This window comes from Myotis daubentonii, chromosome 1 (assembly GCF_963259705.1).
Source record: "Myotis daubentonii chromosome 1, mMyoDau2.1, whole genome shotgun sequence".
Lineage (NCBI taxonomy): Eukaryota > Metazoa > Chordata > Mammalia > Chiroptera > Vespertilionidae > Myotis > Myotis daubentonii.
Genome location: NC_081840.1, coordinates 113,728,116 through 113,745,842, shown reverse-complemented (window position 1 = coordinate 113,745,842; position 17,727 = coordinate 113,728,116). Strand labels below are relative to the sequence as shown.

The following is a 17,727-nucleotide window of genomic DNA, read 5'->3' as shown; positions in this document are numbered from 1 at the left end:
TGGTCAGTGCGCATCATAGCAACCGGTCGTTCTGCCGTTGGGTCAATTTGCGTATTAGCCTTTTATGCCTGCGGGATTGGGCGAAAAATGGCTCTCCAACATCCCCCAAGGGGGTGCAAGATTGTGAGAGGGTGCAGGCGAGGCCGTTGGACCCCACCGGTGCACCATCAGGGTCAGGGAGGGACACAGAAGGTTGGCCAGCCGAGGCAGGACGGCGGGAGGGCTCCAGGGCATGTCCAGCCTGTCTTGCTCAGTCCCAATCGGCAGGACCCCAGCAGCAAGCTAACCTACCGGTCAGAGTGTCTGCCCCCTGGTGGTCAGTGAATGTCATAGTGACTGGCCAACTGGTTGACTGTCTGTACCCTTGTGGTCAGTGCACATCATAGCAAGCGGTTGAGTGGCCTTAGCATATCATTGGCATATTATACTTTGATTGGTTTAATGGATGACAGGACACTTAGCATATTAGGCTTTTATTATATAGGATTTTAGAACATATGAAAAATACAATAGTATCACAAAAGTAAATACAGTACCTACAACAATTATTAACTCATGACCAATCCTATTTCAACCATACTCCTCTCTTACTTTTCCTACCCACAGATTATTCTGAAGTAAACCCAGACTTCACATCGTTTCACCTGAAAATAGTATACTTCTAAAATTTCTCTGAAACACAAAACATTTTATAAACTTAACCACATCACTACCATTGTCACATTTAAATCTTTCAGAATAATAATTCTATAATATCACCATGTACCTAAGTTAGTATTTACATTTCTTCAACTGGTTTTTAAACATTAACTTTTTACAATTAATTAATCAGGGTCTGAATGAAATCTATCAATGCAACTGGTTATTGTCTCTTAAATGGTTTGCCTCCTTTTCTTCTCCTTCTTATAAGTTTTTTTTTTTTTTTTTTTTTTTGGAAAAAGAAAAAAACAAAAAACACAGGCCATTTGTTCTATAGAGATTCCTAAGAACAGAATTTTGCTCATTGCATCCCCCATTACTCTATCCCCTGCATTTTCTGTAAAATGGTGGTTAGATCTAGAGGCCTATCATATTCAGGCTTGGTTCTTTGGTCAAGACTATTAATAATAATGAAATTTCAATCAGGAGATAAATTATGTCCGGTTTTCTTTTTGAGACATCAGTAGCCACTAATAATCAATGTCTAGACTCCAGATCCATTTAATCATTAGGAGTTGCAAAACTGTGACATACTAATTATATCATCCCATCTTCATCTATTAACTAGGATACAATAGCTTTTATAAAAGAGAAACTTCTCCTAATTGAGTATTTGGTTACCCTGAGAAAAAGCATGTTTCATTCTTTCTCTTGATTTTCTGAATATTAAAAGTACATCAGTTCCCTAACATTCTCAAACAGTGGCTTCTTTCTTTTTTCCTTCCTTCCTTCCTTCCTTCCTTCCTTCCTTCCTTTCTTTCTTTCTTTCTTTCTTTCTTTCTTTCTTTCTTTCTTTCTTTCTTTCTTTTTCTCTCTTTCTTTCTTTTTTTGGTAATCATTATTATGAACTCATGATTTAAAGATTTCAGTCTCCTGTTGTATTATCTTTACTGGTAATCAAACTATCCCACCATTGGTCAAGTGGGAGCTGCTTCAAGTGATTCCCAAGTCCTAATCTTTTATATCCTCCTTGCTTTCTAGCATGACAAAGGATTCCAAACCTATCTTGCACATTTTCTGTTTCCAATGTGGAATTATCCATTTCTTCAAAGATGACCTTATTAATTCACTAGAGGCCCGGTACACAAATTCATGCATGGTCCTTCAGGGTAGCCTGCAGGGATCAGGCCCCAGCTTGCACCCCCAGCCTTGCAGCCTCGCAGCTCCACCAGGCACTCCACCATGGCCTGGTGCTACCCCCTCACCTGCTCCACCATCCCGCCTGGGGGCAATCGATCAGGGCTGGGCCCCTGGCCCCCAGCCGTCACTGCTGGTCACCGTCTGCGGAGCGATCGGCAGGGCAATCAGCCCCCGCTCGCACTCACCTTGGCCTGGCGCCACCCGCTCACCTGCTCCACCATCCCACTGTGGTCCAGTTCTCGTCAGAGGCCAGCAGCACCTCCACTGCCACCAGCTGCCAGCGCCACGTTGCCAATGCCCGCCATGTTTCGTGCCACCCCTGGTGGTCAGCGCACATCATAGCGAGCAGTCTAACTCCCGGTTGAACAACCACCCAAGGGAACAATTTGCATATTAGGCTTTTATTATATAGGATTCTTAAACCTAACTTATGTGTTCCCAAATGTTTTTCAAACTAAGTAAGACCACTGCTGAGCAAGGTCCAATTCTTGAATAATTTTAAATTTGAAAAATGTGCATGTGTACAATAAATAAAGACACATAATCATTACTCCACTCTTAATAATATTAAAAGAAGTAACTAAAATCCTTAACTACTCATCATCTAAACTGTAGGACTCATCATGTACCAAAAGACATACCAAAGCAACTCAACCTTTCTGTTTTGATATTATAATAAAACTAGAGGTCCGATGCATGAAATTCGTGCAAGGGGCTGGGCCTTAGCAGTCCCAGCTTGGTCCAGAGGTCGTCCAGAAGGACATCTGGTCTAATTAGCAAAGTACGCTTTTATTATTATAGATTTAGCAATTCAAATCAGCATGAAGACCTGAGCGAAACTCTGGCTGGGCTGAAATCCAAAAGTATAAAAAAAGGGGCTCTTTATTGTGATCTTTCAAGAACCACAAGAAATACAATGTAGGGATAAACCTAAGAAACTGTCTGAATAAAGTTTTAATTAAGGTAATCATTTTAAATTAAAGGTTGGCATCTTCAATAAAAATGAGTAAACAGTCTCAATTAAGTATCATGAGGTTTTTTAAATTGAATTTTTAGAGAGAGAAAGGGAGGGAGAGAATGAGAGAAAAACAGATCTGTTGCCCCACCCACCCATGCATTCATTGGTTGATTCCAGCATGCTTTCAGAGCAGGGACCCACAGCAACCCTGGAGCATGTGGACACGGTCCAACCAACTGAACTACCTGGCCAGGGCCAAAGTATCATTATTTTAAACGTAACAACTTGTGATATTAATTATTCATATTACCCCCAAATCATTATAATAATAATGACATTAGCATCTTTTAAAACACACCTGAATTCCTGAGAGGAAAACAAAATCCTCATTCACCAAATCACAACCAAAACAAAATCAAATTTAATCTTGTATGCTTTCTAAATATCTCAAACCTCTGTTCTTAGTAGGAACCAAAATACGTTTTTTTTAAAGATTTTTTTCAGTTGCAATATTTGTAACTCTAAAGGCCTTCTGAAATACCAGTATTTTTTCAAGGTAGTGAGACATTAATAAGATACTTTAGAATATATTTGGTTTTTCATTTAAAAAAATCATTACACTATTTTGAAGTAGTCTACATAAAGAGCAGCAAAATAATCATTGCAGAATATCCCAGGTCGTAGACTATTTTAAAGCAAGTATTTACTTAGTTACAAATGTTGAGCATAGGTACAATTTAAAGGGGAAACCCTTCCAAAATTCTGCTTACAATACTGGTTTGCAGTATTACTGCAATTGGTTTGCCTAGTTCTGGAATTACAGTCCCTTAATTTTAATTACTCAAATTTCCTAATCTGAACTAGGCAAAAATGGAACATGCCTATTCTCACTATACTTTAATTATAAACATAATTATACATGTTATGACTGTATCTATAATTGACTAGAACTAAAATAGCATTTAGAGTCACTTAATTATCCCTTTCAGAACTCTAAAGCTACAGTTAGTAATTTAAAAAAATGTAAAAACAAAAATTGTCTTATTTTAGGATTAAAATATGCAGCTATCTCCAGATGAGGTTAGTAAAGGACTCTCAAATGTATTTACCCACAAATGGTAATTGTGAACTATTTATTTATATGTGTAAAAACACACATCTATTTAGTAAGCTTTAAACTCATTGGCATCTATAGATATAAAAGCCTAAGCGACTGTTACACCCAGTCGACCAAACAACCATTGACCAGTCACTATGATGCACACTGAGCACCGGGGCAGAAGCTCCAAGCAGGAGCTGCCTCCTGGTGGTCAGTGCGCTCCCACAGCCAACCTTCCGTGGCTGGCCAATCTCCCACAGTCCCTCCCCAGGCTAGCCGGCCCTGATCAGCCTGATCTGGACTGGACGAGACGGTCCAAATCGGTCCCAATCGCCGCAGGCCAAGCCAAAGGACCCCACCTGTGCACGATTTCATGCACGGGGCCTCTAGTTATTTATAACCATGGTACTATTCCAAATATTTTAAATAACTTTTTTTCTGTACATAATTTGCATAATTATAATTTACCTGTTAAACTAACATACTATATTTCACATACTATAATGTCATAAAATATTTACATACCTCAATCTATTTCTAATGTGTCTCCAGATAAAAAGATTAAATAAAAATATTTATAAAATAGGCATTTAAAAATTTTTTCTCAAAACGAAGTTGTATAGAACATATTGTGGTCATTTCCATGACAATTAAATGTTCTAAGATATCAATCAGGTAGCAATGGGGCAAAGAGAGCAAAAAAAAAAAAAAAAGAAAGCAAGCAAGATGTATGTATACCTCTTACCTTATACCAGAATAATTCTAGATGGAGCAAAAATTTAAATGTTAAAAAACAACAACAATGAAACAAATGAAAGTAGGGGGCTTTCTTTTTTGCCTAATATTGCAGGGTGGAAAGATCAAGATATACTATAAACCTAAAAGTCACAAAATAAAAGATTGATAAATTCAATTGTATAAAAATAACCACCTTCTGCATAGCAAATGTCACCATAAACAAAGTCATAAGATAACTAATTAAGAAAAAAGATTATTCAGATTAATAGGACTAATTTCTCTAATATAAATAAAGTATATATAAATGAATAGGAAAAAACCAACAACCCAATAGAAAAATGAAAAGGATAAATTGTTCACAGAAAAAAAACATAAGAGACCTTAAAACTATCAAAAAAGAGAAATACAAACTATCCTGAGATACCACATTCACCAATCTGGCTCACAAAGACCAAAAACTCTATACAGACTTTAAAACAGAAGCATGAAAAAAAAACTTCTCATCCATTGGGTACATGGTGCATGAAAGGAAATTTAACAGCATTCTATACGAATGCACGCATTCTTTAACCCGGCAATTCCACTTTTAGGAATTGACCCTACAAGTGTACATACACATATACTTGAAATATATACAGGCTTATTCATCACAGCATTGCATATTACAGCAAAAGATTTGTATGGGTATGCTCTGAATGGGCCTACATATTTACAGTTTTTTAAAAAAAGATATGGAACAGTGAGTACAGTGTGCTATCATTTCTATAAATAATATATAGAAATATTTATATTTGCTTGTAACTGCTAAACATTCTCTGGAATGACATACAAGCAACTGACACAAGTAGCCCCTGAGGAAAGGGAACAGGTAACTGAAGGACAGGGGTGAAAAAAGCACTATTTGCTATCTATATTTTTGTTTCTTTCAAATATTATGCCATATGCTATATTATCTATTCAAAGCAAATAAATAAAAGTTTAAATATCTTGGGAAGAAAAATGCTCCATCATAACAATGTGCACCGTATGTGACCAACTCTGACAATAGGGATTATGATTTATAGATTAAAAAGCAAAAAGGAACTTATTCTCCTGTAGATTTATTTATTTTTCTATCATTGCTTGGTTTGATTTTATTAGTCTTCACACTCACTTATTTTCATCCAATACTTTACAAAACGTATTCTAATATTTAACTTAAACGGAGAGATGTTCACTTTTCTAATCAGATAGGTTCTGTTTTTCATACCATGTATTTCTCTTTATTGTTATGCTGTTATTTTAAGAAAAATAATAAAAATGCTCAGTTTAGCAAGTGCTAACGATTTAGGCTCAGAGAGATGCACTTCATGTTTCAAATGTATAAAATGCAAACTGTCATGCTGATAATACCAATAACTACTCTGCATTTCTAGTAGGAAAAAAAAAAAGACACAATTAAGGTGTATAAACCTTCAAGTCAGATGTGAATCCTTAGTGAAAATAAAATGGGAAAAATAGCAAATAAACCTTGAAAAGTACATCTCTAAAGCTGAAAACACAACCTGTACTACAAAGAAGTTGAATCTTTAACTCAACTATAGTGACCTGTGACATCACTAAATGACATTTCTTCCAATTATTTTGAAAAATAATGTGAAACAAAGTAATCTCTCCTTTTATGCGCTTATAAAACAAATTCATGCTTTAATAAACAACATCAAAAAATCAAATATACCACCTGAAGCTATTCCTTTTGTAAAAATTGGGAATTAAAGAGCCTAGTTTCACCATAATTTCCTGTTAAGTCCAAGAAAAACCATCCTATAAGTAGGTGGAGAGAAAGGCACAATTCTGATTTAACTCAAAAGCAAGAGCATTTTAATTAAAATAGCTCTCATAAAAAGCATATAATCATTTGGTAAGAATCTATGTAAAATAGGAGTCCGTTTTAATTACTTAAGATGGGCAACTAAACAGTTCGAGCACATCTTTTCGTTTCTAACTCTTCAAGGCTTTTAAATGTTTATTTCAATAATATGAAATTTTGATGATATAGCCATTCTTCGAATTTGCCCAATTATCTAAATCCCAACATCTGCAGACAGGCTGTTTCTCAAGATTTCTGCTCTCCAGCCAACTAACGAGGCCCCGAGTGCCTCCGAGCGTGAGCGCGAGGGCAGGCTGCCCGGGGACACGGAATGGAGGTCTGTCCCGGGCGACGCGGCCCCACAGACAACCCCCTTCCCAGCCTCACCGCGCACCGGGGCTCAGGCAGAAATCCCACCTTCCCGGTGACAGGAGCGGCGGCCAGAGCAAACCCGCCCAGCCAAGCAGCGCTCACTCCTCCCGGACTGACTGGCTCACGGAAGGCGCGGAGGCCGGGCGGGCAGGCGGCTCCGCTGCCCTGACCACCTGGCTATGGGCGCGAACCCCCGGGACTGAGGGGTGCCCGCCAGGAACCCCGCGGAGCCAGGCCGGGAGAGAGCGCGCGGGGCGCCGGGTCAGCCCCGAGGTCGCCGAGGAAGAGTCGGGGAGGAGGAGGAGGAGGAGGAAGAGGAGGAGGAGGGGGGGGGGGCGAATTGATCCCGAAGCGCCCAGAGCTCGGAGACCCCGGGGAGAGAAGCGGGAAGGGGCCCGTCGGGTGGGAAGGGTCCCCAGGGTCTCCGGGCCAACGCGGAGCCCCGGCCTGTGGGAGGAGGAGGCGCCGGGCCGACGGAGAGGGCGCGCTGAGGGAAAGCCAAGGGAGGAGCGCGCTTCGGAGCCGGGAGGACTCTCGGAGGGGAGCGCCGGGAGCCCGGGACGCGCGCGGGCGGCAGGACTCACCGCGCTCGTGGCGGCGCCGGACAGCAGGGGGCCGGGCGCGTCCTGTCTCCTCAGGCGGGACTTGAGGCTCTTCATGGCCAAGGCTGGGCAGTCCCGCTCCAGGCGAGCGCGGCGCGCCTGCCCCGTCCGCCAACTTTCAAGTCTGCGGGATGGGAGCGCGCGGAGGAGTCGGCGGTCCCGGCCCCACCTGCCACCTGAGGGCCCCGGGCGGCCGGCCGCTCCTGGCCTGCGGCGGCGCCCCGCAGCCCGCAGCCAATCGGCCGGCGGCCTCGCCGGGGGTCTGGATGGCCTCGGCCAATCGGAATCCGGGAAGGGGGCGGGACTTCCCTTACTCACTTAACACCCTTCCTCTCCCTGCTGGAGGAAAAGTTTGGAACTTCAGCTCCGGGAGCAGCGAAGACGGGCGACTAGCAGCGTGGGGAGACCTTAGAGCCAGGCTCCAGACCTCCGGCGCCCGGCTCCCTGGGTGGTGGAGCCTCGGGTCTGCAGTGGGTGCGCAGTCCCCGTCCTCTTCCCACCCACGTGCTTCTTCCCAGATAAAGTTCCCTTCCTGCCCTACCGCCTGGTCCCAGGTTACCTGTACACACACTGGCTTTCAAGAGAAACTTCCTTCCTTCTACTGATGCTTTACTACACAAATCCCAGTACCTGGAGACAACTACCCGCATCAAAGACTCCACAAACAAACAGCCTCTAGGAATAAGGTGCCAGTTGTATAGAAGGACAATAAAAAACAGACTTTGAAAGACCTAACAGGAAATCAAAGTACAGGTTAGGTGCTCAATAATTATTTGTTAAGAACTAACTGCTTTGGCTCAGCCGGTTTTGTTCAGTGGTTGCGCCTCAACCTATGAACCAGGGGGTTAGGGTTCATTCCTGGTCAGGGCACATGTCCAGGTTGCGGGTTTGATTTCCAGTGTGGGGTGTGCAGAAGGCAGCCAATCAATGGTTCTCTCTCATCGTTGATGTTCTCTCTCTCTCTCTCTCTCTCTCTCTCTCTCTCTCTCTCTCTCTCTCCTGTTCTCTCTGAAAACAATAAAAATATATTTTAAAAAAACTAACCACCGCCGAAACCGGTTTGGCTCAGTGGATAGAGCGTCGGCCTGCGGACTCCAGGGTCCTGGGTTCGATTCCGGTCAAGGGCATGTACCTGGGTTGCGGGCACATCCCAAGTGGGAGATGTGCAGGAGGCAGCTGATCGATGTTTCTCTCTCATCGATGTTTCTAACTCTCTATCTCTCTCCCTTCCTCTCTGTAAAAAATCAATAAAATATATTAAAAAAAAAAAAAACTAACCACTTTGGAGTGAAAGAGATGGAATGTATGTGGGGTGGGGGGGAGGGTGGGGGTGCCTTTAATAAAAAATGACCCACATAGCCAAAGTGAAATAAGAAGCTGTCAAAGAAAAATATATTATGGCCTTTACTTCCAAAAACACGTTTACTTCTTGTAGAAATACATTACAGGTAAACATATACAATGAAATTAATGTATCCTATCCAGAAATTTGGATTATGAGAGTAACTTGAAGAATGAATAAACAGGTGAACAATATTCAGTAATTATTGTTAACATGACATCTTCAAAAGTCTTCCTTGAAGTCAGTTTTTCCCACCAAAATGTTTATTCTAGCATGCACCCATATGAAAAGAAAAACAATCCACATTTCTGAGTAACAAAGAACTCTTTTTGTCTGAAAGGTCAATTTCCTTAGAGTAACTCAAGGTTTCATTCAAATACTGCAAAAAAAGTTTTTAGAATTCTCTTGGAGAAGCAGCATTCAAAGATTGTGTTAACCCTTGACAAAATAGTAAATAACAATTTTCTCTTGACTACTTTTATAGAAGGAAATTTTCTTGGACTTCTTCAAGGTCCATAGCCATTCAGTTTTTGTTGGCTCATTATACTGTCTGTGGATGGTTACTCCCTTTCTTCACCTGCCACTGCAGAGGCCAAATTATCTCATACCTGGGTTTTATAAAAGCTTCCCAACCAGTCACCTAACTTCTAGTCTTAGTCTCACCTCTCACATTACCAATAAATTACCAACTATCCTTTAAAAATCTTACAAAATATTCTCTCTTGCTCAAAGGTCTTCAGTGGCTAATAAAGACAATCTAACTTTTTTACAGGGCAGTTAAGGCTACAACATGGACCTGTCCACCAGCTGACACTTCAAGCAAATTACTCTTTAGCCCATTTCTCAAACACAGTCTTAGTTTCTACATCTTAATGCATGCTTGTCCCTCCTCCTGTCATTTTCTCTCCATTTGCATTCATCTAACAAAATTCTACTCCCCTCAAAATGACTGGAAGGGCCGAGGGGGCTTCTGGAGTATTATACTATTCCATCTGGTTACATAACTAATGTGTTGGTTTGTGAAAATTCAGTGAGCTTATATTCTTTATAATATACTAGAGGCCTGGTGCACGGATTCATGCACAGGTGGGGTCCCTCAGTGTGGCATGCGGGGCTTGGACCAAAACCAGCAGTCCAACACCGCCTGCTCCTCCTGCCTGCTGCTCCTGTTTATCCCGGCCCCGCTAAGCCTGCTGCCACCTCTGCTCAGTAGGCTCGCTGCCACTCCACTGTGGTATCTGGGCGGGCTGCGGCGGCCAGCCATGAGCCCTGCATCTGGCACCCGTCAGTCAGCTGAGTAGCGCTCCTGCTGTGGGAGCGCACTGACTACCAGGGGGCAGCTCCTGTGTTGAGCATCTACCCCCTGAGGTCAGTGTGCGTCATAGCGACCAATCAAGCAGTCGTTCAGTCATTCGGTCTACTGGTAACTTAGGCTTTTATATATATAGATACACTTTTATGTGTGTATAATACTTTAATTAAAAGGTTTTATTCTAATTGTACTTTCATTTCAAATGACCTCCTCTCTAATAGAGCCTTCCCTGATTGCTCATCTGAAAGTGTTTTCCCCATCCCCTGAATAGTTGAATTATATCTCTCATATGATACTAACACATCTGTTCTGAACAAGCATTATTTTACGACTAGACTTTGGACTTCTTAAATCTGATGTTTGAATTCTCTAGAAAGTTTAGCATGTGTTAGGTGCTCAATAAATAGTTCTGAATAAATTGATGCATTCTTTTTGGTTATTGGAGTGAATTCTGGTTGTTTAATCTATGTACGCATATATAACACAGGATTAGTACTCCCCCTATTGTGAATACAGTAAAACTCAATATAATGGACTAATTTGGGTGAGGGGGTGTCAGTTAAAGTTGAAAGTCTGTTATGTCATAAACTAGGTTTTTCGAATGCACATGTTAAAAAAATTGTCAAATTAGCCCAACCAGCATGGCTCAGTGGTTGAACATCAACCTATGAACTAAGAGGCCACAGTTTGATTCCTGGTCAGGGCATATGCCCGAGTTGTGGGCTCAGTCCCCAGGATGGGGCATGCGGGAAGCAGTCAATCAATGTTTCTCTCTCATCATTGATGTTTCTATCTCTCTCACCCTCGCCCTTCCTCTCTGAAATTAATAAAAACTTATTTTTCTAAAAAACTGACAAGTTAGTTTACCTGTTTTTACTTATGTATACATGCTTGTGTCATTAAAATAAAATATGAATGAAAACGCCAATTTCACAGAAAAGTTTTCTATATATATTACTGCAATTTTAAATTTGTACTGAATAGGCCTAGTAAATGCATGCATTCACCAGTCGCCAAGAGTAAACAAATGCACATGCCTGGGGCTTAACACACATGGGACATGTTGGCCAGCACACATTAAACCTGCTTCAGAGCCCAGCCGGTGGGCTCAGTAGTTGAGTAACAACCCATGAACCAAGAGTTCACTGGTTCGATTCTGGTCAGGCCACATGCCTGGGTTGCGGGCTTGATCCCCAGTAGGAGGCATACAGGAGGTAGTTGATGGATGATGTTTCTCATTGATGTTTATATCTCTCTATCCCTCTCACTTCTTCTCTCTCTAAAAATGAAAAAAACATATTTTTAAAAAGCATAAAAAGCTGATGCAGAAAATCATGCCACGGACCACAGACCCAATTACCACGCAAAATGTAGTGTGATCACATGCTAATAAGTTATCGAACATTGTTTACGAGCAGTGACTCTTATTTAATTATGTAGATTATCGTTGTAAATATGTTGATAAAATTACTACAGTGTTTTTCCCAAAATATGGCCAGTTTGCTAAAAATTTGTTAAAAATAACAGTGAATTAACAAGGAAAAAACCCTGTTAATTTAATCATAAGCAAATCTTAGTTAAAAGCATTTTTAAGTTAATAGAATGTTAATTTTCACATATGACATTCGGACTGGAAATTTTGTTTGTTAAATTGGAAGTCCGTTAAATTGAGGTCTGCAAAATCGAGGGTTTATTGTACTGGGTGTCTCATGTAGCAGCCAAATTCTCACAGCTTTTCAGTTGTTACTGTATAAAGCAAAAGCAACAGACAGAGACACAAAGACAGTTTGCATCAGTTTCCAAAAATGTTAGACTGGTTATTTTTATGAACTGTCTGCATGATGTCCCCATCGTGTCTGTGTCCAGTGGCCTTGATGGATTTTTCCAGGCTGGAAACTTGATAGCTGATGTCTGCTTATTCCCGTTTGAGAGCAGCTAAGTAAATAGTACTGCTTTGAATGTGCAGTAAGGCTTTTTTTCATGTTGATCTCGAAGCCCCCTACATGAAGTAAAGCTGCTATTATTAGCATTCAGCCAGACAGGTTGTTCTGTTTTGTTAACTATTATCAGTATTATTTATTTTTGTCTTCCCTTCAGAACAAAAGGCACTTATCAAACTAGATAAGTTTTGATTTGTTACCATTTTGAATCTCTATGAATATTTTTGTTTAATTCTAATGTTTTGTTTAATTCTAATACGAAACCAGGAAAGAAAATGCATTTTAAAAATTGTTTTAACAAGTCATACATGTACAATGTAAAGAAGTATCAAATAATACAGCCCGGGCAGCATGGCTTAGTGATTGAGCATCAACCTGTGAGCCAGGAGGTCGTGGTTCAATTCCTGGTCAGGGCACATGCCAGAGTTGCAGGCTTGATCCCTAGTAGAGGCCATGCAGGAGGCAGCCAACCAATGATCCTCTCTCATCATTAATGTTTTTATTTCTCTCTCCCTTTCTCTTCTCTGAAATCAATAAAAATATATTTTTTAAAAATAATAATAATACAAAAGGGTTAGAGTTAGTCTGTCTTGCCAGCTTTATCCTTTGGCCCCTGCTGTCAAGGAACTTGTGTTCCATACTGGGGAACAAAGCTAACACATAGCTCAAATGAAGAACAACTTCTTACTGAACTGTATGGTAGGGCAGTAGATGTTAGTAGTATTCAAGAAAGGAAAAGGTTCGGAAACAAGTTTGCATGAAGGGAGGGTACTCAAGGTTGGGAGGAGCTTCAGTGAGTGTATACAGGTGAGAAGGAACACTAGGGCAGCCGAGAATGTCCAGGGGACCAGCCAGAGCAGATAAGAAGGCACCCTTGGGAGATGTTCATTGATAACGATATGATGATAATGGCAACAAGATGACAAATGCATTCCTTAGAAGGAGAAGAGTGAAAAATTAACATACAACATGAAAAGTTTACACATAAAACGATTTCTTTTCAAACACAAAGATCTCCTTCTAGACTAATTTCAGTTATGAATTCCATATCTAATTACTTCCCTTTTCGTTTTCAGAGCTTTTGGAACACTGCTCCTGGTAGCTCCAGTTAATCTGGTCAACAGAGTCAGTCAATAATTCCATGGAGGAACCCAGGATATCACTCATTCTCCCTCAGCTCAGATGCCACTGCAGAAGCTGGCAGAGCCACGTGTTGCCACGGGATCAGAGTAAGGGCACTGCCACCCACAACTCATATGGCAGCCCCAGGAATGGAAGACCTGAGACAGTTATCACATCCTCTTCTCTTGAACAATCAAAACTAAAACACATTACATAACAGAGCTTTAAACAAAAATAAGTAGGTCCTCTTTGGCACTGATTGTGAAATCATCTGCATTTCTAGTAAGCTCTCTAATGACTCCATCCTGCAAAACTAAAGTAGGAAAAAGAAAAGTGGGAAGAAGAGGTAGCTTCTGCTCCATATAATCACAGACACTTGTGAGAGTTTCCTTGGTTACTCAGCACTAAAACTTCTTGAGATGCCAATTCCCTCTAACAGAAACTTCTTTAATCTCCCCCACTGTTGTTTTACGCTCTGCTATTTCGGTCTTGAACCTACCAGTTACCCCCTGAAGAGGGCTCATTTCCACCTGTTCCTCTGTCTTTGGCCATGAACAAACTGCCATTCACATCAAGTGTGCCATTAGCTTCAATACTGAAAGGGCGAGCATCAAAGTGGGAGCATGGTCGGGAACAACACTAGACTTTCCTGGCAAAATTGAATTTATGCATAAAAGCAGTTAAGACATCCATAATTATCTCTTTTTTAAGATATATTTTTATTGATTTCAGAGAGGAAGGGAGAGGGAGAGAGAGATAGAAACATCAATGATGAGAGAGAATCATTGATCGGCTGCCTCCTGCACGCCCCCTACTTGGGGGATCAAGCCCACAACCCGGGCATGGGCCCTTGACAGGAATTGAACCCTTCAGTCCACAGGCCGATGCTCTAGCCACTGAGCAAAACTGTCTAGGGCCACAGTTATTTCTTTGGATTCAGGTTTAATGTCAAGAAAACCAACCCATTTCACTTGGTGAAAATTAACCTTTGTTATCAAGTCTTGATTATACAAAGCTCCAGAAATACCGTCGGCTTCTGTTTAGTGAGAAGACTGATGGTCCTGAGTGTGTATGGTTCAAAGGCAGAAGCTCATGATTGACTCTTTTAAAACAGGCTACTCATCCAGGAGCCCAGATAAACGCAAGGAATTTGGTTCAGGGTTCAGTAACCGTCTGACTCCATAACCAACTTCCCTGGACCTTGGAGTTTTCTTATCTTAGCCAGGATATCAGGATATGCATAAACGATGAGCAAAAAGACTTTTAAGACTTTAGTACAGTCAGATAATTTGAATAGAAAAGTTTCTTGCTTTTGAATTGAAAATATGCCAAATAAAGACTATCTCTACAGATTTTAAAAGATAGTTTTACTTATCCTCCTTATCATTTTCTCCTTCCAGATCTGTAGGGGCCTTTTAAAGTTCTGGCAAGCATTAGTAAATACTCTTGATTGAATAATTAAATTACTAGTGAATTATGTGGCTATTATACCACCCGTTAATGACTCCATGCCAATCTTTGCTATTTATCCTAATGATAAAACATATCAGACAGAATAAGTCAAGTTAAAGTTCATGTTCAAATGCACTAGGTAAATGACCCAACCTTTATTATGATACACATTTAACAATGACCTTACAGTCACTTAAGTTAAAATTACTAATGACTATGTGGTTAATTTATACTGAAAGGAAGGTAATAGGCAAAATATTGTATATGTAGAAGTTCTGATAAAGTTATATGTAAACACAATTTATTATGTTTATTATATTGTATACTATATTGTAAGATTACTTATAAGTTTTAATGTAGGATTTGGAATTCTTTCAGAAAATATCTTTTTTTAGCATTTTTAGAAAATCTTTATTACAAATGTTATCAAACACTTCCTCCATGCATTAGATATTGGGATTACTTGTATTCACTTACTGTATCAGCTTCCCAATAACATTCTTAAGAAACATATTATAAAATATGAACTGAATCACAGCATTACACTTGTTACAGAATGGGTGTCACTTCCAGTCACTGATATCCCACAGTTCTCAATGCAACTTGCAAGTAGCATTCTCACAGACATCATTACTACGAATATTCTTAATCACTTCATGCATTACACAATTGGGCCCATTTCCATGTACAGATTTAAAACTATTCTGAATGTATTTTGCATCAAAGTTATTAGAAACAGCTTTATTACAAGCATTCTTAAACACTTCATTACATGCATAACAAAATAGGAATTATTTTTATTTAGTAATATAACTGGTCTGAACACAATTTGCACATAGTGCTTATAGAAATATCTTCATTACAAATGTTTTTAAACACTTATTCGAAGTGTTCTTAAATACTTCATTACATGCATTAGAGAATGAGTATCACCTCCATTCCCTAAAATAACATTATACTAAATGCAGCTTCCAAGTAGCTTTGTTTGAAACATGCTTGTTTCAAATGTTCTTAAACACTACCCAATATGTATTCCAGAATAGATATCCCTTCCAATCACTGAAATACATTTTGCACAACAGAGCTTGCAAGTACTATTTAGAAAAATCCAACTACATTTGTTCTTAAACTCCTCAATACATGTATTAAAGAATGTATATCACTTCCACTCACTGAAATAACATTGTTCTCAAAGAAGCTTGCAAGTGTGTTTTTAAAAACTCATTAATTGCAAGAGTTCATAACACCACATTATATACATTGTAGAATTGGTATGACTTTCATGCTGAATGGAAATTTCTGCAATTTCAAAAAAATTATTTTATTTTCTAATAATTTGATAACTTGTTTTTAACACATATCTAAAATCTATGTGGCATTATATTGTGATCAAAATGTTATTCATGGTTTCTCATTGTTCTCTGGCTCTCTCTAACTTCTGAATATTAGTTTTATAAGGACTGACATCAAAGTATAGAAGTTCTAATTTAAAATTTAATCTTTTTAAAAAAGTTTAATAGATGACCTCCATTCCCCCCTTTTGACCACCTCCACCCCGCCCACCTTAGCCCTCCCCAAGCTATTGTCTGTGTCCATGGGCCATGCATATATGTTCTTCAGCTAATCCCTTCACTTTCCTTTATTCGTTCCCCCCCACCCCGCTCCCCTCATTTGTCAGTCTGTTCATGTATCCATTCCTCTGATTCTATTTTGTTCATCAGTTTCTTTTGTTCATTAGATTCCACATATTGGTGAGATAATTTGGTATTTGTCTCTGACTGGCTTATTTCACTTAGCACAGTGGTTCTCAACCTTCCTAATGCCGCGACCCTTTAATACAGTTCCTCATGTTGTGGTGACCCCCAACCATAAAATTATTTTTGTTGCTACTTCATAACTGTAATTTTGCTACTGTTATGAATCATAATGTAAATATCTGATATGCAGGATGTATTTTCATTGTTACAAATTGAACATAATTAAAGCATAGTGATTAATCACAAAAACAATATGTAATTATATATGTGTTTTCCGACGGTCTTAGGCGACCCCTGTGACAGGGTCGTTCAACCCCCAAAAGGGTTGCGATCCACAGGTTGAGAACCGCTGACTTAGCATAATAATCTCCAGGTCTATTCATGCTGGTGCAAAGGGTAAGAGTTCCTTCTTTTTTACAGCGGCATAGTATTCTCTTGTGTGAATGTATAACAGCATTTTAATCCACTCACTTATAGATGGGCACTTGGGCTATTTCCAGATCTTGACTACTGTAAATAATGCTGCTATGAACATAGGGTTGCGTACATTCTTTCTGATTTTTTGAGTTAACTCCATACTGTTTACCACAGTGGCTGCACCAGTCTGCATTCCCACCAAGAGTGCACTAGCATTCCACTTTCTCCACATTCTTGCCAGCACTTATTTATTGATTTCTTGATAGCAGCCATCCTGGCAGGTGTGAGGTGTTATCTCATTGTTATCTTAAGTTATATCTCCCTGATGATTAGTACCTTGAACATTTTTTCATATGCCTATTGGCCATCTTTATGTCTTCTTTGGCGAAGTATCTATTCAGGTCCTTTGCCCATTTTTAAATTGGATTGTTTGTCTTCCTGGTGTTGAGTCATATTAGTTCTTTATATATATTGAAGATTAACCCCTTATCAGAGGAATCATTGGCAAATATGTTCTCCCTTACGGTGGGTTTCCTTTTTGTTTTGTTGATGGTTTCTTGTGCTGTGCAGAAGCTTTTTAGTTTGATGTAGTCCCATTTATTTCTTTTTTCCTGTGTTTCCCTTGCCCTTGGACACATATTGGCAAAAATATTGCTCTGAGAGATGCCTGAGATTTTACAGCTTATGTTTTCTTCTAGGTCTTTTGCAACTTATATGTAAGCCTTTTATCCATTTTGACTTTATTCTTGTGTATGGTGTAAGTTAGTGGTCTAGTTTCATTTATTTGCATGTCCAATTTTACCAACATCATTTATTAAAAAGACTGTTTTTACTTCCTTGTACACTCTTGCCTCCTTTGTCAAATATTAATTGACCATAAAGGCATGGGTTGATTTCTGGGCTCTTTGTTCTGTTCCATTGATGTATT

At 39.8% G+C, this 17,727-nt stretch overlaps 1 protein-coding gene across 2 annotated transcripts in view; it reads right to left on the bottom strand.

The window, feature by feature from the left end:
• The window catches only part of UACA (uveal autoantigen with coiled-coil domains and ankyrin repeats), a 116,948-nt gene extending 109,235 nt beyond the window's left edge, over positions 1–7,713 (bottom strand). The window contains exon 1 of one of the 2 annotated variants that reach the window (XM_059658603.1): positions 7,440–7,713. In XM_059658603.1, the coding sequence (XP_059514586.1) occupies positions 7,440–7,514 (75 nt within the window). In that variant the 5' untranslated portion in view covers positions 7,515–7,713. The remainder of the gene's footprint in view (positions 1–7,439) is intronic. The other variant, XM_059658612.1, reaches the window with a different exon arrangement.
• Positions 7,714–17,727: the final 10,014 nt, after the last annotated feature.